The following is a 21,030-nucleotide window of genomic DNA, read 5'->3' as shown; positions in this document are numbered from 1 at the left end:
CTCCAAGTCCAAATGATATTGGGAAGGTGATATGCATTCCCTGTGAGAGAATTATTTCTGGAGGCATAAACCGCCTCAAATACCACCTTGCACGCATAAAGAAACATGACTCAAATCCTTGTCTCAAGGTAACTGATGACGAAAAAAGATTCATCCATGCCCTACTTGCAGCTGTGAAGAGAAAAAATTGAATAGGGAGAGGGCAAAATTAGCTATGAGGGCAGCCATAGCTGAATCTGAAGGAGCTCCTTTTGATATGCAAGAGGAAGAAGAAGCACTTGAGAACATACCAGGATCTCTTCGTGGCCCATGGATCCACAAACAAAATTTCTCTTTTACCAGTTCCACTTCTTCTACATCTCCTACTTCTTCATCATCACCATCCGGATCCCCATCAGGGATAGGTGGTTATTTTGTGCCCAGGAACACACCTGGAGCACAGCCATCATTAGAAGGCACTGCATGGTTTAAGGAGGTGCATGAGCAAACTGATATTGCAGTAGCTGATTTTTGGTTTTTCAACAATATCTCAATGAATGTCGCTGATAGTCCCTATTGGGTCAATATGGTGAATGCAATGACAATATCAGGTAAAGGGTACAAGCCGCCCAATCGCAAGGATATGAGTGGAAGGTTAGTATTTTACTATTTAGTAATTGTAAATAATTGTGATTCACTTTAGTTCATTGTTATATTTTAAATCTTAATTGTTATAACTTATTTCCTAATTTTTTACTAACACTTACACTTTATTTAATATTACTCCTAAATTTTGTAGGTTGCTTGACAAAGCGGTTGGTAGGGCAACATTGTTGATAGAAGACCAAAAGAAAGAGTGGAAGAAGTATGGCTGCACCATTTTATCTGATGGGTGGACAGATGGAAGAAGTAGAACCATTATTAACTTCTTGATTGCTTGCAAAGATGATGTGGTGTTTTGGAAATCTGTCGATGCCTCCAACAAAGTGAAAAATGCAGCCACATTGGCTTTAATGTTGGAGAATGTTGTCATGGAGGTGGGAATAGAGAATGTGGTGCAAATAATCACAGATAATGCAGCAGCATATGTGGCAGCAGGTAGATTTAATTTTTTATATTTGAATCAATATGAATCATGAATGTAATGCTATGGTATTATTCAATTTAGATTTGATGTAATTTGTAAATACTAAATATGGAAAGTTTGTTACTAATTATTGATTTTTTGCTAATCTTTTAGGTAGAATCCTCCAAGAGAGGCATCCCACACTTTTTTGGTCACCTTGTGCAGCACATGTCCTTGACCTTCTTTTGGAGGACATAGGAAAACTTGATTGGGTGAGTCCAGTTGTGGAAGATGCTAGGCGAGTCACGAAATATATCTATAATCACCCATGGGTTCTCAGTTTGATGAGAAAAGCCACTAAAGGCAAAGATTTGATGAGACCTGCTATGACAAGGTTTGCAACGGTCTTCTTGACGTTGCAAAGTATTCTTGACCACATATTGGCTTTGAAGCAAATGTTTGTGTGTGCTGATTGGGTTGCTTCACCTTACTCAAAGAAGCTCGAAGGAGAGGCTATGGCACGAATAGTCTTTGATGATAGCTTTTTTGCAAAGGCTAAGGAGATTGTGGAGGTAACTTCATTATATTTTTAGTTTATTCAAGTTTCATTATCAATTCATAACTTACTATGTTATTAACTAATTTGTATTTTTCAAATTTCAAATGTAGATGCCTCTGCCCCTGGTTCTAGTCTTGCGCACATGTGATGGGCAGCAATCCCCAAGGGGAAGTCTTTATGAGGCCATGGATAGGGCGAAAGAGGCTGTTAGAAGTTACTATCACGGGGACAGTCTCAGATTTGACCCCATTTGGGAAATAATTGATAGGAGGTGGAACAATATGCTCCACCAACCTATTCATGCAGCAAGCTACTTCCTCAATCCCAAATTCAGGTACTATGATAATTGATTGTCCTTGAAGTTGGAATTTTAATAAGTCTTTATTTTACTTTACTTTTTAAGGTTGTGTAGTAAGACTTGATATCATTTTCTATTTGTTTTAGGGCTGATGATTCCTACTCAGATTCTAATGGAGAGGTCATGGAAGGTCTCTCTAAATGCATTGAGAGAATGATATCAAGTGAAGAGGAGAGAGACCTTATTGTGACCGAACAACAAATCTATGTGGAATCAAGGGGTCCTTTGTTCTCTTCTATGCTAGCAAAGAGAGCAAGATCTACTCAAGCGCCAGGTAAAGCATCAAACTTTAAAACTTTTGCTAATTGATAAGTTGTGCTTCTGATTTTTTTTTTTATTGCTTTATAACTTTTTTAATTTTGTTTTGCAGATGCTTGGTGGGCAAGTTGGGGTGGCAATACCCCCAATTTAAGGAAATTTGCTCTCAGAGTCCTATCCCAACCTTGTAGCTCATCCCATTGTGAGCGCAATTGGAGCTTATTTGAGTTCATCCGTACAAAGAAAAGAAACAGAATGACCCAAAAACGGCTTAATGATCTTGTTTATGTGCAATATAGTCTTAAGTTGCGCATAAAAAAGGCACAACTCTTAGAACTCCCTGGTCCGCTTGATCTAGATGAGATAGATCCTTATTCTGATTGGACAGCACAGGAGCCAAGTCCATTGTTTACACCAGATGAGATCGCTGATTTGGAGAGGCAGGCCATGGAGGGGGAAGCTAACACTGATTTTCAGTTCACTATGGATGACATTGAGGATGAGGACGAGGATGATGATGATTCAAGCGAGGATCAAGCATTACCATTAGGAAGAGATGCATCCTCTTCTAGGATGCCGAGCCAGTCAGTAGGGACGTCGAGCAAGGGGGCACAGCCACAGAGTTCACAGTCACGCAGCTCACGCCCTATACCAGTGCGGAGCACTTCTTCTAGGACTAGACCCCCTCGCTTTCCTGCTAGTGCAAGTGGAAAGAAGAAGATGTGATTGACATTGTATTGATGTATTTAGACTTTTAGTATTTACTTCTAGTTTGACAGATTGAAACTATTTAGTAATTTACTATTTTGCTTCCTACCATGAGCATTATACATGAGAATGCAATTTTGTACGCATTATGCATTTATATATATCTAAACTTTGTTTCTTTCTTTTGTATTGTCTTTAATTAACTTATTAGATTCATCTTCTCATTAAATTTTGCAAAATAAATATATTTTTAATTAAATTTCAGCAGTTTTTTAGGTTCCCGAGTTTTTTTTTTAAATCGCCGAGTTTTTCCCGATTAAACTTTTTGGGGGCTTGGCGAGTTTTCCAACTATGGTTGCAACCAAACATAGAATATGCATATTTCAACTCCTCTTCCAGGTAAAGCAAACATGTCCAAATGATATTCCAGAACTTATTTTGAGAATGCATGAATACCAGAAAAGAGCTTATTCCAGCATAGATGAATGCCGCATTCGGCAATTCTTGTAGCCAAATGGGCCTCAAAAGAACTAGTTTGACTTTCTTGGAATACAACTAATGGACACCATACCTAGTGAGGCACTGGCAATATTGTGAAATTAGAATTGACAATTTGGCAAACTTGTTTAAAATGTGTAAGCCTCTCAAGGCTATCTTTGATCACTTCAGAATCAACATATGTGTGTTCGCAAAGAATATCAAAAGGTCACCACATCCTTGGGAGTCAAAATGGATAGTTGGATGGGGACAAATTAACTACCAAAACTGAAATTTTCAAAATGCTTATGATTTTGGTAAACCAACTTGGAGGGCTTATGAGTTACGACTCCTAGCCTGGTGGGAAAAAATTGATTTTCTTTAAGTGGTTGGAAAGATCTCCAAGATGTTTGAGTTTCTTGGGATGCAGCCATTGGCAACCATTCCAAGAAATCAACTGAAGTCCTCATGCCAAATTCCACTTTGAAGGCCTTCAAATATGCAAATTATTAAAAAATAGAAAAAATGGGAAATATAGACTATAGCATGCACGCAAACCACCCAAGTTTTCCTGGATCGATGAGATATCAGATAACCAAGCCCTCTTCATGGAAGCCCATCCCAACTCTCATGATTCTAGTTTTATGTGCTTGTGATCTAGGAAGGGATAGATTAACTAAAAACATTGATGAGATTGTATCATGAAAATAGAAAATTTATGGTAGAGACTTTGTGTTCTTTTAGAGTATTTCCTAATTGAGAGAGGAGAGAGTTGTTTCCAATACCAAGGTATCGCAAGACCTGAAGTAATATTGGTTGTTCTAGCAGAAAGAAGAGTTCATCTCTTTTACTGTGCCTTTGTAAAAAACTTGCTGTCTTGAATAGCCAGAATATACCTATCAAATAAATGAATGAAAGATTTTAATAATGTCCGCAAGGCCAAAGCAGCCTATGGGACCCCTAAGAAATAAGACACCCCAGAATAGGGTGCCTGAACATTAGGCCTTTTGAAACTATTTATTTATGTCAATTCTTCGACGATGAATTTTGATCAATAAGTTTGCTGTCCTGTCTAGGTACAATTCTTCAAAAAGAGTAACTGAATTGCCAGAGAGAGAGTTGTTTCCAATACCAAGGTATGGCAAGACCTTAAGTAATATTGGTTGTTTTAGTGGAAAGAAGAGCTCATCTCTTTTACTGTGCCTTTGTCAAAAACTTGCTGTCTTGTAAAGCCAGAATATACCTATCAAATAAATGAATGAAAGATTTTAATAACGTCCGCAAGGCCAAAGCAGCCTATGGGACCCCTAAGAATAAGACACCCCAGAATAGGGTGCCCAAACATTAGGCCTTTTGAAACTATTTCTTGATGTCAATTCTTCGACAATGAATTTTGATCAATAAGTTTGCTGTCCTGTCTAGCTACAATTCTTCAAAAAGAGTACCTGAATTGCCATCTTACAGAATATCCTCATATCTGGACCAGATGTCCTTGTATGGATGAGGCCATTTAAAGTGTGTGGAAAATATCATGAGTTTTCTTAACCAAAGATAATGAGCTTCATCGAGATACCAGAATTGATCTTGCTTGCAGTTTCATGAGTAACATCTGTTGGTAGGATCCTTGTCTTAGAATTGGAGATGGTGTAAGCCCTTAATTCAATTTGAGTACATTGGAGATGGTATAGATCATTCTTATTTTAATTTGAGGCATGGATTTGAAAAGCATTCTACTTAGTTAGGGTCAATAATCTCACTTTATTTTTTTATGATATAAAGTCCCTTAACCTCTTTCATTTTTAACCAAACAGTTATACTGATTGGTGTTGAAAGCTGATCAATGTAAATATGGTCTATTACCAATTTTATTTTTGAAAAATCCATGGTATTCTGGTACAATTGTGTTCTCTGAATTTTTACAAACGTGTTTGGTTCCAACAGCCCAAATCAATAAAGTTTACCAGAAATTTCCAGGTGTGAGTACCGGTTGAGATTCTCCGAACTATGTGTATTTCAGATAACATCTACCTGTCATTCAACAAGGTTTTTTATAACACCAAACAATCTGAGGTATAAGCATTTTACACTCCATTTTTTTATGTGGGGTAGGTATTTCATAAGGTGTCACAATGTGTTGACTCAAACAAACAAATTTCTTTTTTCAAAATTTGGCAGCTTTCTTCTCATTTTTAACCACCAATTTTAATTCAGTGGCACATGCAATTGCTGATTCAACCATCAAGGAATTATTTTGAAGGAAGGATTTATATGGAACACTTCTGGGTGTTTCGTGGAACTATTATTGGCCTGCTTTCCCTTTGATCCGTGACTTCTAAAGCCTATTGAGATAAGACATTTTCCTGATGTCTATATTCATCCTGCATTTTTATTCTATCCCACCCTCTCGTAGTGTCAATGGTGGTGGCTCAAAACAATCTTACATATCATACCTGGAGAAAATATATGAAAAGATCAGTTTCTTGTCAACTCAAGAATGTCATCAATAACTTTGGCTTCTTTCACCATCTAGCTTTTTTTACATTGCTAAGCCCAATATTGCAAATAGATGTTTGACGATATTATTCTTTGTTATCTGGGTTTCGTGGCTTTGGAATTGCTGTGCTTTAGGCTCAAAAAAATGTTTGTTGATCTGTAAATGCCTTGAGCAATAACAGAATGAACTATTGTGTCAGAGAGATGGATTGGAAGCAAAACATAGGAATAACTAATCAGGAATTCGACTGATTATTATATGAAGAATATAACCATGATTACTGAATATGTTGACAATTTTTTCGTAACCTGCAACTGCAGTGCTGTAAACGCATGTAACATTTAAATTTACAGAGTAAAGATAAGCCAGATCAAGAAAAGAAAGATAGAAACAGCATCACCACGTTCCAAATTGACCATTGGGGTCACATAAAAGAAAAACGAAAAAAGTAGTCTTCTCAGTTCCAACATCCATGATTCAATGGGAAGACATAAATATTAGGCTTGTGGAATCAAACAGCAGCAGATTTTTGGATTTAAAATCTTCTTAACTGCAGAAGCCAGTATGGAAGTTTGTGTAACACAGTATGATATAGAGAAGAGTGTTGGGAAGTTCTCATTGTGTACAATAGCCATAAAATAGTCTTGTTGTATATGATATGTAAATAGGAAATAATGCAATCTATTTGAGTAGTCATTTGTTAATGCTTCCCGAAATGGATTTTATACAACATCAATCTGGGTGATATGCGATGCCTTTGATCTAATTCTTATAAGAACCGCTAATGATTGCGTAGTCTGTTGTGTTTTTGGACTATTTTAATCAGATTTACATTAATAAGAATTTCAAATTTCATTATTTGAGTAAAAAAAAACGCATACTTTCAGGTCCGAATTGTCCATTAACAATTACAGATTAGAACAAGCTTATTCAAATTGTCACAAGGTTTCGACGTAAAACAAAATCAAACTTTACAACTAATTTCAAATAGCCTCTGAATCGTTACCGCCGAATTTCTGTTGATTTGGAATTTCGATTGATCAGCTTTAGGCAAAAGCCAATCTAAACGATTTCTTTCAGAACCTAACCAAATATAGTTGTGTTCTAATACCACTTTCCTTCAATTCTTCTAAAATCCACGTCCCGTATTAATACCCAAACTTTCAGCACATCATGTTTATTCTAGACATTTGCTTCTAACGTAGCCGCTAAGAAATCAGAAAGTCGCGCTTCAGAATTCAAAAAGCTTTTTTTAATCCCAATAAAGATTGAAGATTCCTTTTTTCCTTTTTGCTGAAAAAAACACAGGTTCAGATGCAAAGATGAAGATGAAAGAGATAGTCCACTGTTGTGCCAACTAAGCCAAAAAGGCGAATTGGGTCAAGCATAGAGAAAGAACAAAGTAAGAAATTCGGCATACCCTTGCTGGAAGAGATCGAGGTTGTGAAAGCGGTGAATGTAAACTGCAATCTCATGCAGAGCCTCGGGCATGAGCGAGGAGGTGCCACTGTCAAGACATTGAGACTCCGGCGCAGTCAAAGCCAGAGGAGATGATGCCTTCGGATCCGCCCCAATCAAAAACTTGAGACGGCGCAGCATCATACAATGACAAGGATAGAAAAAAGAAACAATAATACAATAACTACCTCCCTTTTCACAGACGAAAGTATTTCTAAGCAGGAGGTCCCTAAGGGGCCCCGCGGAATGAAACCAATTCTCTGATCTCAAAAGCACAAAATGTCTGCGCAGCAACGGTGGAATTCACACTACCTACTAATAAGTACCATTAATTTCCCCCCTATCAGCTCGGAAATCCAGCGCACAATGTCAAAACGACATCACTCCTGAGTCCTTCCATTTCTCTGGCCTGGTAGTCAGGGAATAGCCGTAGCCGTCTCGGAAGGAGGCAGAACACTGGAAAAGATAGAAATTTTGCAACGAATGAACTGAAGTCAAAGCTCTACTTCAATCGCTGAATGACCACCGTAACAGAGTGGTTACGTGACTGCACATTTTAGCATAAGAAGGGCACTCACTATTGAGAGGACGTGTGTTTCAAAGGTTTAATCGACCGCCAAATTTAAGCCTCGACGGTGCCGACAGAGAAGGCCTCTGGGCCGTTCGATTTTGGATCGTACGGCCTCGAAGCTTCCGCGGAGATGTAGAGGATATGTCGTTGGCATTGCCATGTTTTTGGACCACATATATAGAATTGTGGGTTGCGAACAGACTGGAATGAATAGAAGGAATTGCACCCAAAGTTTTGGAATTGATGAGTGTTCGTACGAGGATGTTCTGTGCTTAAATGGCGGAACGAATACAATCTCATATTTTACAGCTCCCACGGCGGAGCATGAGAGAGCGAAGATCATAGCATGCTACAATTTTGACTCAGCATTTATTTACTCGTTGCTCCAAATAAAGCCGAATGGGCATATCTTTTAAAGTATTTGATTAGGGAGTATCTGGCGGTGAAATTTGTACTTTTTTGTCAAATTTTATTGTTATTATCTATTTGGCTTGTTCTCACAATGGGTTATCTATTATTGTGTCAAATTTTAATCTATTTTATATTTGCTTCTGGGTGACTCATTGGCTGGATCAACAACGTAATCTACTGGAATGGCTAAGGCTGGTAGCTCTGTAGGTGTTGCTGCCTATGCTCATAGAATTGTAGGGGATCATTAGGAACTGGGTCTCACTCCCTAGAAAATGGTAGGCAACTGAGTAAACAACAGAATCATCAGCCCCCCGGGTTCTACCTCAATTCTAGAGAGGGGGGGCGATAAAATAGATTAAAATTTGACACAATAATAGATAACCCTTTGTGAGAACAAGCCAAATAGATAATAACAATAAAATTTGACAAAAAAGTACAAATTTTACTGTCAAATACATGACCCAAGGGCTCTTTTTGACTTCAAACCCATTAGTTTATGTAATACTATCTACAGGATCTTCTCTAAGATAATAGTGAATCGTCTAAAGCCGCTTCTCCACAAATTCATAGGAAATACTTAGAATGGGTTTGTCCCAAGTCGCCATATTCTGAATGTTGCTATCACTACTCATGAGGTGCTTCACTCGATGGATAAGAGTGATAATCCTGGTATGGCTCTAAAGTTAGATATTTCCAAAGCTTATGATAGGATTAGTTGGTCCTTCTTGTATAAAATCATGGAGAAGATTGGTTTTAGTCAGAGAGTTATTAAAATAATCAGGAAAATGGTTGAGATTGTCAATTACTCGATGTTGGTTGATGGTTTACCCTAGGGAAAATTCAATGGGGAAAGGGGCCTAAGGCAAGGAGACCCTATCTCTCCTTACCTGTTCATCATGGTTGTTGAAGTGTTGGGAAGAGCTTTCTTCAGAAAGGTGGAAAGGGGAGAGATCAAAGGCATTAAACCGGCCACCTCCCTCCGGACAGAGGTTATACAACAATTCATGGATGATACCTTCCTTAGTGGGGACTCTTTAGTGTAAGAAGCTAGAGCCTAGAAACATGTCCTAAAGATCTACGATGTTAATGCTAGAAAATTAACTTGGATAAAAGTAAGGTGTACTTCTTCAACATTAAGCCGGATATTCAAAGAAGGGTGCTAAATATTTGAGGATGCAATGTTGCCTCCCTCCCTGACATGTATTTGGGGCTTCCTTTGACTATTAAAGAGGTAAGTAATCACTTTTGGAATATTATTTTGGAAAAGATGCAAAAGAAGATAATTGGGTGGAAAGGTAAACTTTTGAGTAGTGCAGGAAAGCTCCAACTCCTGACATCATCCCTCCAAGGTATCCCTATTTACTTCATCTCCCTGTTCAAAATCTTTCACGCCATGGCTGAGAAATTGGAGAAAATCCAAAAAAACTTCCTTTGGTCAGGGGGGGAGAAGAACAACTGAGTTTGGTGAGTTAGGGTATTGTGTGTAAACCAAAGAGTAAAGGGGGTTTAGGTATCAGAAATATTACTTACTTGAATAATGCTCTTCTCACTAAGATTGTTTGGAAACTGAAAGGATGAGGCAAGCTAATGTAAGATCCTCAAAGCTATGTACTTAGGGAATTTGAAATATATTTACTATATCTGGAGGGATGATCTTCCCTCGAGATCTAGGATATGGGGTAATATCATTAAAAAGAGAAGTTTGCTTAGGGAAGGAGTGAGGTGGTTGGTGGGTGACAATAGTCAAGTAAGATTCTGGGAGGATACTTGGATAGAGGGCAAACCACTGGTCCGAACGAAGTCTGGTATTCTCAGAGAGCATCTCCAACCGCAGGTGCGAGGTAAGGTGATGGATTTCATTAGACCAGGTAGGAGGTAGGGGAAGATACAATCGCTTCTAGGATATTTAGATGGGGGCAGTCTAGTGGAGGACCTTGAAGAGCTTCTTAGAGGTTATAGAATTCTGGGGGTGGCTTAAGAAGACACCTTCATCTGGAAGGCTACCCCATCAAGGGATTTCTCAGTTGGTTTCATTTATAGGATAATTTTTTAGAAGGAAATGGAGCCTAATTGCTAGCAAAAAATATGGTTTAGCCAATTGATTCTGAAAGTCAATATTTTATGGTGGGTCACTATGCGTGGGAAGATCCTAACTACTGATAACCTAAGAAAAATGGAATTCTAATTACCTAATAGATGTTATATTTGTAAAGAGGAGGAAGAAAGTATCCCCCATCTGTTCTTGGAATGTAGCTTTGATATTAACATCTGGGGAAGGTTGCTTCAGAAGATGGAGATGTTGGATAATGTTGTCCTTGATGTCACACAAATGTCATATCAGTCATTAGTCTCAAGATTCACCGAGCTCAGACAGTCTACAAATGCAATCTACAGTGCCAACCAAGGTCACTCGGACATCGAAGGAAATGTGGAAGACAGTGTTAACCGAGCTAACTCGGTCAACAAAGGAAAGGTGAAAGAAAGTGATCACCGAGATCACTCGGTCAACGAAGGAAATGTGGAAGTCAATATTAACTGAGCTTCACTCAGTCTCCAAAGGATAGTTTCCACCGAGCTCACTCGGTTATCTTAGGAAACTCAGTACTTACCGAGTTCTCCCGACGATTGAAGGATTGTCACGAAGTTCGCTATATTAACCGAGCTCAGTCGGTTAACACAGGAATTATTTTCTGAACAAAGTTTACCGTGCAGGGTCGGCCAGTATAGAGATTTGCAAATTAATTACTTCTAGCTGACTGTTGTAATTGTTTTTTTAGTTAGTGATTCAAGCCGACTAAGATAATCTGAAAGGTATATATGGTAATTCAAGTTATGAATTAAAAGTATGTGAGATTATGAAAAAGAAGTTATGAATGCGAATTATAGTATGAAATGAAAAGGCGAATGTTGAGCAAAGTTTGATGAAGGATCAGATGTGTTGAAGGAGCTGTAAAGTTGTATTTGATCAATAAGGATCCAGTCAAGCATAATAGAGATTTGTAATCAGCAAAGATAAGTTGTACATTATATCAGGTCACTTCATTGTTGCTTTCTAACCATTGTAACAATGAATTCAAAATCTCTTAACAGAGTTGGTTTAACAACCATTCAATAAATCCTCTAACAAGGTGACAGTTCAGTTGAATTGTTCTAAAGACCTCTAGCAAGGCCACTCCTAACAGGGTGATTAAATCCTTTAACAGGATCACACCTAACTGTGTGTTTTTGTAACCTTTAATAGGGTTGGCTCCTAACAGGGCTCACTTCAGAAGAGTGAAAAACAGTATCTAGTTACATTGGTGGTTTTTCCCATATTGGGTTTCCACGTTAAATCTGGTGTCTCTTGTGTTCTTAATTGCTAAATTGCTTTGTGCATGATAACATATCAGTTCTTAATATTTGTCATTTGCTGCATTATCAAGTTTCAGCATTTCATATTAATCAGATCAAGGAGATATTCAGACATCTTAGGGACTGTGAAAGTTTTTGGAGTAACTGATTCACCCCCTCCCCCTCTCAGTTACTCTATTCTCATTTCCAACAAGAGATGGTGTGGGTGTTCCATAAGGGGATTGATCAATTTGTTGTGAATTGGCAATGCATGTTTCACCACCCTCTCCTATCCAAATGTGGAAAGTTATCCCCCTCGTGTCTATTGGGATATTTGGAAGGAGAGGAATAATAGGGTTTTCAAAAATGAAGAAAGAAGTGAGGAGATTATTACATGTTTGATCTTCAAGTTGATAGTGGAGAATATGCAAAATTGCAAGTGGCAGGAAACCATTGATATTACCCACTGTGAGTGAACAAAGGATAGCCAGATGTTGGAATCTGGAGGAAGGATTCGTGAAGGTTGAAAATTCCAAACAACCTACAAGAATAAGCACAAAATGGATCCCCACTAAGGATAACTAGGTTAAACTTAATTTTGATGGCACAGCGAGAAGGAAGGGTTTGGTAGGAGGGGGTGTGGTTAGAGACAGGAATGGCATAATGTTGTTAGCTTATGCTGATAATTTAGGGAAAGCCTCAAATAATGTTATAGAGACTATGGCTCTCCTTTGAGGCCTGAAACTGGTAATTGGTGTGGGATGGGAGAACGTGGTTAACGAAGGAGACTCAAAAATTGTTGTAGAAATGGTGAAAGGCAATATGAAAGCTAGGTGGGTGATCAAAAGGGTGATTGAAGAAATTTGGCATTTATTAACTATTCTGAAATGTTATGACAATCAACATATCTATCGAGAGGGTAATGTAGTGGCAGACGCGATGGCGACATTGGGTCTAAGAGTGTGTGGCTTATGTTGCTGGAGAGAAATATGGGCGTTGCCAAATTTGGTAAGACCTTTACTGAATAAAGACAATTACCCATGATTGGGCCTACTTGGATTGGTTTCATGATTTTGGTGACAACTCAATGCTGAGTGGATTGATGGGGCCGGATCACTATGGACAAATGACAAGAATTGATGGAAAGGGTACTTCAAATAATAAATTTGTGTGGTTCAAGAGGGAAAGAAAATTAAAGTATGATTCGAGTGTATTTTTTATGATTTACTTTATCATAATTTTGTACTAAATAATGAGTAATAATTCAAAATTCAAATGGCTTTGGCTTCTTGGTAATGATGACATGGAGTGGAATTTGGGAAGTCATAGTTGGCACGTGATAATAAATCTGAGAAGTGCCACGGGTATTCATGACACTAAAAGCTTTTATGGGTACTTTGTGCAACTTTTTTTTTTGCATAATAAAGACTATGATTTTAAAATTTACCTTTGGTTTACAGCTTTGAAAGGTGTGAGAATTGTGGTGAAAGTTTTTGCAATGGGGGGATATTTGTTGTGTATCGAGCCTTCGATGATTGAGGACAATGCCCGAAAACCCCTAACCTAGTACATGCTTAAGGAGGGGGGTTTGGGTTCCTATTCATGGAGGCAATGAATGGTTATGATGAGAGTTATTCTCAACAATTTGTGAATTCTTAGGAAGGTAGAAAGGTGACGATTAATGGGATTATGTTCTAGGTATCTAAGGAAATTATTTCTTTGGCGACAAGCCTTGCGATGAAGGGTAGAAAATGGAAAAAGGTGACTAGGGTTGCGGGCAAAGCCAACCTAGATTGCTTCTTTTAGGATGGAGAATAACCCATTCGCTATCATGGTGGGTTTTTGAGAGAGAAGCTTCTGAAGCCATGGAATGAGGTGTGTCTGGTGTTGATGAAGTATCTTACCTTAGAAGGGAGGTATGGAGTGTCCTATTATTACCATTTTCCTCACCTAAATCATTTCTACCATTGTGATAGTATGTCCATTCCTTTCTTTTCGTTACATAAATTAGTTGATATTGTTTCAGATGTTACGAAAAAAATGAAAAAGGGTGTCAATTTTACAATCCTTCACTAGGGTTTGATTTTCCACCTTTACCAATTCCATCTAGCCTTGTTACGTCCTAGGATTGTGGAGGTTGATATCCTAGCTCTTCATAACCCCCATCCCCACCATGCCCCTTTGAGAATTATCGACCCTAGGGCCCCTACCCCCTGACCATCTCCAAGTGGGTCCCGTGAGGAGAGAAAGACAATCCCACCTATGAAAAGAATGAAAATGTAGAAAGGGAAGGAGAAGGATCTAGAGGAGTCAAAGAAGAAGTTAGAGGTGGAAGACGAACATCGGGGAGAATAGCTAAAACAAATGCCAAAAGGAAAATGAGGACCACTGCCTCACAGGAGGAAGATTCAAATTCTGAAGAAACAACCCACCCCAAACAAAAAATTAAACAAAAGACTTCAAACTATGGTTTGGGGAATGAGGAGGATAAGGAGGTGGAAATCTCTAACTCCTTTAAGTCAAGCTCGGGTAGTAAGGATAAGGGGAGCAAAGAGGTGACCCACGTCTCTACATCTCCTACTATGGGCATGGTGGACCTCACATAGGATCAATTCCTAGAAGCAGTGAAAAGGGCCCCCTCCCCTGTGATGGTGTCCTCCCCGGCTAAGGCGCACTTCTACATTCAAGGTCACTTTTCAACCTTCAATTTTGACCAAGGTCTTTTTCTGGCTTGTTCAATTTTTTTTGTTTGTTTATGAGCCCAATTTGGTCAAAATTTTGACCAAATCATGCTCATAAACGAAAAAAAGGAGTGCGTGAGATTTATTTCACAAATTTAGCATTTTGGGCAGGAGCTAATTTGGAGGTTTGCATTCCGGGGAACTGAACTTTGAGATAGGGGAGGGATTTTGATTTTGGGGGCAGGAGTTTCTAGTGTTTGCCTAAATTTTTTTTGTTAATTTGTTATTATTTCTTGAAGGTATCAGAGCTAAGGATTGCAGGAGCTAAATAATCATATCTTGTGGGAGTTGAGGATTACAGGAGTTGAGGATTTTAGGATTGCTAGGATTGTGCCTAGAAAGATCATAATATCTTTTGGTGATTAGGATTTGAGATTATGAGACTATGTGTATGAAGTTTTAAGCCGAGAGTAGAGGTAAGTCAGGCAGCATTGAGATAGTGAGGGTTGGGTTTTCAATGCATAACTTTTCTACCACAAGATGCATTAGCAGCACCCTGTATAATTTCAGGGAACCCTCACTAATCTGCTTTAGTAGTGTAGTGCCCCTTTGATGATGGTGTTGTTGTTTGAGAAGGAAGCATTCAAAGAAATTTATCTTGCAATATACAAGAAGCTCAAAGTTCATAAAGATTTCATCTATGTTTAATGGCAGAAGGATCTCAAGCAATATAATCTTCTAGTGCTCTTAAAATATGCCTATATGTTTGTGTGATTATGATTTATGTTCAATATCGAATGAGATTGATCTCTTCTTTTTGTAGATTGTTGCTTGTAGAGTAGCAATCACGATATACAATTTTGGTGCAATAGAATTTAAAGATACACCTATGTACAAGGAAGTTATTGATTCTCAAGGATTGTTTAAAGAGGCACTCAAAACACCTAAAACTCTATAAGAGGTATGTAACTCAAAATTGAAAGAATGGAAAGTGATTTTACTATCTACATTTGTGATTATAGATTGCTAGAGAGTGGGCATTGAGATTATTTTGAGTTTACTTATCAATGATAAGATCTTGGCAAAAATGAAGTCAGTTGAGTGTCATGAATAAGGATAGGAACTTCATTCATGTGTGGATTATACTATAATCATCTAGCATAGATTCAATCAACATGATCAATGTCATAATCATATATGAAAGATACTTTAAATAAATTAGTTAATGAAATGAAAAATAAATTTCTAATTAGTAAAAACAAATAATTAACAAAATTTGAATAAATAAGACAATATAATTTAACTAAATGAATAATTATATAAATTAATAAATTAATGATATAAATATGATTAAACAATAACTCATTCCTTCGTAGATAAATGCATAAAACAATGATAACACAACAAAAATCAAACTTTGGTGACTGGAAGAATAACACTAACATCTGCTAAAATAACCCCTAAATAGCTAAGATGATTGTAAAGAGATCTCAATTGTTTTAATAAATATATTAGAGATATACATGTTGGCAATTCCTCTCACAGCAGGATCTAGTAGTTGCTGCCAACTGGCCGGCAACACTTGAATCTTGTCAATGCATATCTTTTGCAACCAATTACATGAGCCATATGCATATTCGGTTCCAGGTGCCTATGGAAACAATAAGCCATCTCTAGTAGTTTTATTACTAGCGATTGAAGCTATTGATTTAGTTGATCAAGAACAAGACCCAACACCAATTTCATAAAGGTTGTTAGGATTCTTATAAAGGTGGATTTCATCTCTTACAATTGTTTCTATACCTTCTATGCTCAAATTTTATCAGATTTTGATATGTCTATAGGTTGACCTTAGGAGATATTTTTGAAGGAAATAGTGTTCTTTAGATATGACTGGTATACAACGAGGGCTATTTTTTTAGGATTTTATTTTCGTTACATAGAAGTTAGCTCTAGCTTTTCCTTGTGCATCTTTTATTGCATTTTCCTCAACTTAATTTCAAATATGTTCTTCATGAAAGTATCATTGTTTATCTTACTAATAAATGACAATTATACAAATTCAAATGCTTCTCCTGCATTGCCTTTTCCTCCTAAACCTCAAATTAAATTTCTTCTCTTCTCCCTTTAGAATTTGGTGATCCTATTCCTAATAATCCCCACAAGCTCAATTGGTTGTTCATATTTCTCATTCATTATCTTAATTTCCACTACACCTCTTTTCTCTTTGACTCATGGATAATTGGTATTCTCTAAGTTCTTCCACTCTACCTATCAATATACTTGATTTTTTTTATGGCTATCCATAGACAATTATAGTAAGTATAAAAGAAGAGTTTTTCAAAAAACAAAAATCTTGAAGATATTGATGCTAGGTAAATAGAGCCCCAAGATCATATTCTAAATTGAATGTTTTATAAATTACTTTAGCTGACAACTAGATGATAGTGACTCGCCTTCTACTACTGGTGCTTTAGCTCTCACTACTTATCAGATTTGTTTCTCTCTTTGGATATGATAATTAAGGTTCTCTCTTGCTATATCAATGCCTGGATTTACTCTTCTTTTTAAGTGATATATTTGTATTTTTAAAAAACATTTGTAATATTAATGCTTGTTTCATTAGAAAAAAAAAGTGCATATACAACAAAAGGTCAACTGGCAACAACTATAGAATGAAAGTATATAGAAGATTTGAAAAACAATATAACATACAATCTTAGACCATGTTTGAATTTGATGGGCATCAATATGATGTTTCCAATATTATGTTAAGGTTATGATTGACCCATACTTTGATTTTGTTTGAAGTTTGTATCATTTTAACACTTGATCATGCTTGATTCAAAGCTTTTCTAATATTAAGCTCACCATGATTGTGTTGTCTTGACTCTAACTCTTATTATTCTAATTGTGAAGCTCATTAAATTGAATTGTTTTTGAGACACTTTCAATTGAAGAATAGATGAATACCTAGAATTATATCATAATCGTAGTGATGATGCTAGAAGTAGAGAGATGAATGAGAAATATGGGAGAGTATTTGCATTATCTTCTAAGCATTTATGGATAAACACAATAATTATGTAAATATTGTAATTTGTATAGCATCTTATAGCTTGGTTCTCATTTCAACAATGAAAGGACTGTGGCATACTATGCTTATTTTGTAGGGTTATGCTTTTGTTTGAGGCTTAAAATGTTGCTGCTCTTTTCCATTATTATTATGTTCTTTGAATAACTTAGCTAAGGTTTCAATTCAAGTACTTAGCTTAGATCAAAAGCAACATCTGTTACTTGGAGTATGAGATACTCTATTCAATTTTACTTCTTAGCCCTCTTTCCAATAAGGTTGGCTTAGAGTGTCATGTCTTGTTTTCTTCTCACCATGTCTTTTCATTTTATGCCAATACTTGTTTAGGATCTACATTTCAAAGTGAGAAGTATCCTTTGTGCTATGCAAAAAGCCCTTGCACACTCCGATCAAAGTAGTGTTGATCAATAACTTTTTTTTTTTTTATGCATAGCATACATAGACATCATGCCTCCTGCTTCACTGCCCTAAATGTTCACTTTGAGGTTGTTGAATAGTTCTAGAAAACTACAGCTTGGGATCTTGATATAACTACTTTGAGGTTGCTAAACAATTCTAGAAAGAGAGATCTTGGAATCAAATACAACTACTTTAAGAGCAAGCCAAAAAACCAATCTCGCTAATAGAAAATAATCTCTAAGGCTCATCTTCTTGATAGAAATTTAGAAAGAACCTAACATAAATTTTCAGAAATCATTATACACAAGATAATCTCTCTCTCTCTCTCTCTCTCTCTCTCTCTCTCTCTCTCTCTCTCTCTCTCTCTCTCTCTCTCTCTCTCTCTCTCACACACACACACACACACACACACACACACACACACAGTAAGAACCCCAAATAGGCTCTACGCTGATCACTGTTTGTTTCCCTGGGTGTAATAATTGTTTTTGGTTTGTTTTTGAATGTTTTAAGCTGTTTTTGGGTTTTTGAGTTGATGAAAAGAAAATACAAATACTGAAAACTAATCTACCTCAAATTATAACTCAAATCTGATCAAATTCATTTATTCAGATGGCTCCTAATGTTTGTACAATACTTATTGCTGGAAGCATACATTAAAAACATCATCATTAATAGTTGAAAAAAACCTGATTTTTGTCTCCGATACGCAACCACGCTGCTGGTTGCTTCCTCCTTGGGCAGCGCCTATCAAAAACCGCAATATTAAATCTCTGATTTTTAATTCACTGTAGCGCTGTACTGTTCACAGCACTGTAGCTGCTATTATAACCCCTTCCAACTTGTAACAGATTCATCCAATTCTTTCCTACTAAACACAATATTGACTCCAGAATGAAGTCAACTCACAGGCAAAATTCAAGTGATATTTCACACCCTCAAATTGCATCAACTCTGAAGATACTACGTCCTCCACAGTCCGAATTCTTCTCAAACTTGTAGAAACCCTTGTTGCCACAACTTCAAGAAATTTCATAAGGCAAATTTTTTAAGCACTTCTCATAACCTGCTCTTGAAGGAAGACAAGGTTTGTTTATAAGGACTCCTCGACTCCAGAATGAGTCTCCACGCTCAATGTGGGATAAAAGATATAATAATAACATAAAAAATGTTATTACATTAAAACTTAGAAAATCCCTTTTAATTTTTCCATAAGCTTGGACCCACAATTAATTGAAACAATGGCCCCTTTTATGATATCATGACCCTCACTTAAGTTATATATTATAACTTAACAATATAGGCTCAAAACCAATAATGTTTATTTTAACTAAATAAACATTAATATCTCCATTATTACTCAACATTTTTGAATGTCGTTTGGACTGGGAGCTAACATGATAGAACTGCATATGACCATACCCCTTTTCTAAAAATAGCAGGGGTCTATCTTTATAACTCCAAAACTACTAAAAATAGCCTGACCAAGCCAAACTCAAAGGAAAACTCATCATAAACAAACTCTGGCAACCCAGAAGAGTACTCTACTTTGGCCCTTGGAGGATCTCCACACCAAGGTGACCCTCTATCCAATCTTATTAGCCTACGAGGGTCTCTGATAGGCTAATCACCAGCTAAAGTGATGTCTCTAGCTAGAAGGGGACATCACAGTCCGCCCTCCCTGAAATTGCTTATCCTCAAGCAATCTCAACTCTGGATGCTGTAAAATCTCCTCGCTCTCCCAAGTAGCATCCTCTACCGGCAAATCCTTCCACTTCACCAAATATTCTCGGATGGTACGTTTCCTCAAGTTCCTCTCTCTAAAATCAATGATAGCCTCCGGTATCAAAACAAGTTTTCCCTCATCATCCAAGGGTGGTAGTACTGTAGAAGGCACAATATGATGCCCTAGCGCCTTTTTGAGGCGTGACACATGAAAAAAATTGTGCACCTTGCTCTCCGCCGGCAAGTCTAACTCATAAGCCACCTCTCCCACTTTCCTGATAAGCCTAAATGGACCATAGTATCGTGGCTTGAGTTTCTCGGCACCACTCTTCTTGAGAGTGGATTGACGGTAAGGCTGCAACATAAGATACACCATGTCTCCAACCTCAAAAGTCCGCTCAGTCCTCTTCTGATCTGCATACTGCTTTTGCTAATTTTGTGCCTTAGTTAGATTATCCTTGAGAGTCTTAACAAGGTCTTGACTCTCCTGTAACAAATCACCTGCACTGGGCACTCTACTGTCACTCAAAAGCAGATCCATAAAATTGGGTGCCTCATACCCATATAGGGCCATAAAGGGTGACATCTGAATAGACATGTGATAAGTGGTATTGTAGCAATACTCACAGAGATAAATCCATTTTACCCATGCCCTCTGTTGCCCTACTATATAATTTCTGAGATATCCCTCCACCCATTTGTTTACTATCTCTGTTTGACCATCTGTCTAAGGGTGGTAGCTAGTACTCGGAGTGAGCTTTGTCGCACACAACCTGAATAGCTCCTGCCAAAAGTGACTCATAAACCTGTTGTATCTGTCACTTACAATGCTCTGAGGTAAGCCATGTAATCTGAATATCTCTTTGAAGAACAACTCTGCCACCTGTGTAGCAGTGTATGTAGCAGTGATCGGAAAGAAGCGTGCAAACTTTGTAAGGTGATCCACAACCACATATATGCAGTCTCTGCCTTGGGCTCTAGGCAGTCTTGTGATGAAGTCCATAGACAAACACTCCCACTTCCTATCAGGAATCGAAAGTGGCTGAAGTAAACCGGCTGGATAGGAGTGTTCTTGCTTATTCTGCTGGCAAGTGGGACACTCCCTAACATATTGAAGTACCTCTGCTTTGAGCCCTTTCCATGTGAATCGCTCTCTAATCTGTTGGTATGTCTTGTAGAAACCAGGATGTCCTGCCATACGTGAATCATGAAAAGATTTCAAAACCACCCTCCTCACTACTGATCCTGGGACCAAAAATATTCGTCCTTTGTAAATGATGAGCTCATTCACAAGGGTGTATCTATTGTCCTGAATAGTCCCATCTATGAATCCAGCTGCCCAAGAGTCCTTTGCATACTCTGCAAGGATCAAGTGTCTCCAATCCTCCGATATGTCTGTCAATAAGCTCAAATGGGGCCTACGTGATAAGGCATCAGCAACTACATTCTGTGTCCCCTTAAA

The 21,030-nt window shown here is 37.6% G+C and overlaps 2 protein-coding genes across 4 annotated transcripts in view; one reads left to right on the top strand and one right to left on the bottom strand.

Annotated features, from left to right (window-relative positions):
- The window catches only part of ZW18 (Putative serine esterase family protein), a 121,905-nt gene extending 113,617 nt beyond the window's left edge, over window positions 1-8,288 (bottom strand). The window contains exons 1-2 of one of the 2 annotated variants that reach the window (XM_089797694.1): window positions 7,546-8,286; window positions 7,320-7,406 (exon numbers count right to left, since the gene is read on the bottom strand). In XM_089797694.1, coding sequence (XP_089653820.1) covers window positions 7,320-7,390 — 71 coding nt within the window. In that variant the 5' untranslated portion in view covers window positions 7,391-7,406; window positions 7,546-8,286. Of the gene's footprint in view, window positions 1-7,319 lie in introns of both variants that reach the window. The other variant, XM_089797693.1, reaches the window with a different exon arrangement.
- LOC149542807 (uncharacterized) lies at window positions 160-5,994 on the top strand. 2 transcript variants are annotated; one of them, XM_089797697.1, is made up of 3 exons: window positions 947-1,077; window positions 1,220-1,938; window positions 2,049-5,994. In XM_089797697.1, the coding sequence occupies exon 3, from the start codon at window positions 2,476-2,478 to the stop codon at window positions 2,944-2,946; it is 471 nt and encodes a 156-aa protein (XP_089653823.1). In that variant the 5' UTR covers window positions 947-1,077; window positions 1,220-1,938; window positions 2,049-2,475; the 3' UTR covers window positions 2,947-5,994. The 2 variants fall into 2 exon arrangements, with proteins under 2 accessions (XP_089653822.1, XP_089653823.1); XM_089797696.1 differs by lacking the exon at window positions 2,049-5,994 and having other exon boundaries at window positions 160-1,077; window positions 1,220-1,653.
- Window positions 8,289-21,030: the final 12,742 nt, after the last annotated feature.

The sequence above is a fragment of the Cupressus sempervirens genome, chromosome 8, assembly GCF_028749045.1.
Source record: "Cupressus sempervirens isolate cs-2001-9-10 chromosome 8, ASM2874904v1, whole genome shotgun sequence".
Lineage (NCBI taxonomy): Eukaryota > Viridiplantae > Streptophyta > Pinopsida > Cupressales > Cupressaceae > Cupressus > Cupressus sempervirens.
The sequence above is the reverse complement of the archived record's forward strand: the minus strand, read 5'-3'. Positions and strand labels throughout refer to the sequence as shown.

What these genes read in the sequence shown, in the direction of transcription:
- LOC149542807 (XM_089797696.1), top strand. Translation starts at nt 993, where the DNA reads ATGTTGGAGAATGTTGTCATGGAGGTGGGAATAGAGAATGTGGTGCAA. An exon ending in AGCAGCATATGTGGCAGCAG is followed by an intron (nt 1,078 to 1,219) that starts GTAGATTTAATT and finishes CTAATCTTTTAG; the next exon opens with GTAGAATCCTCCAAGAGAGG.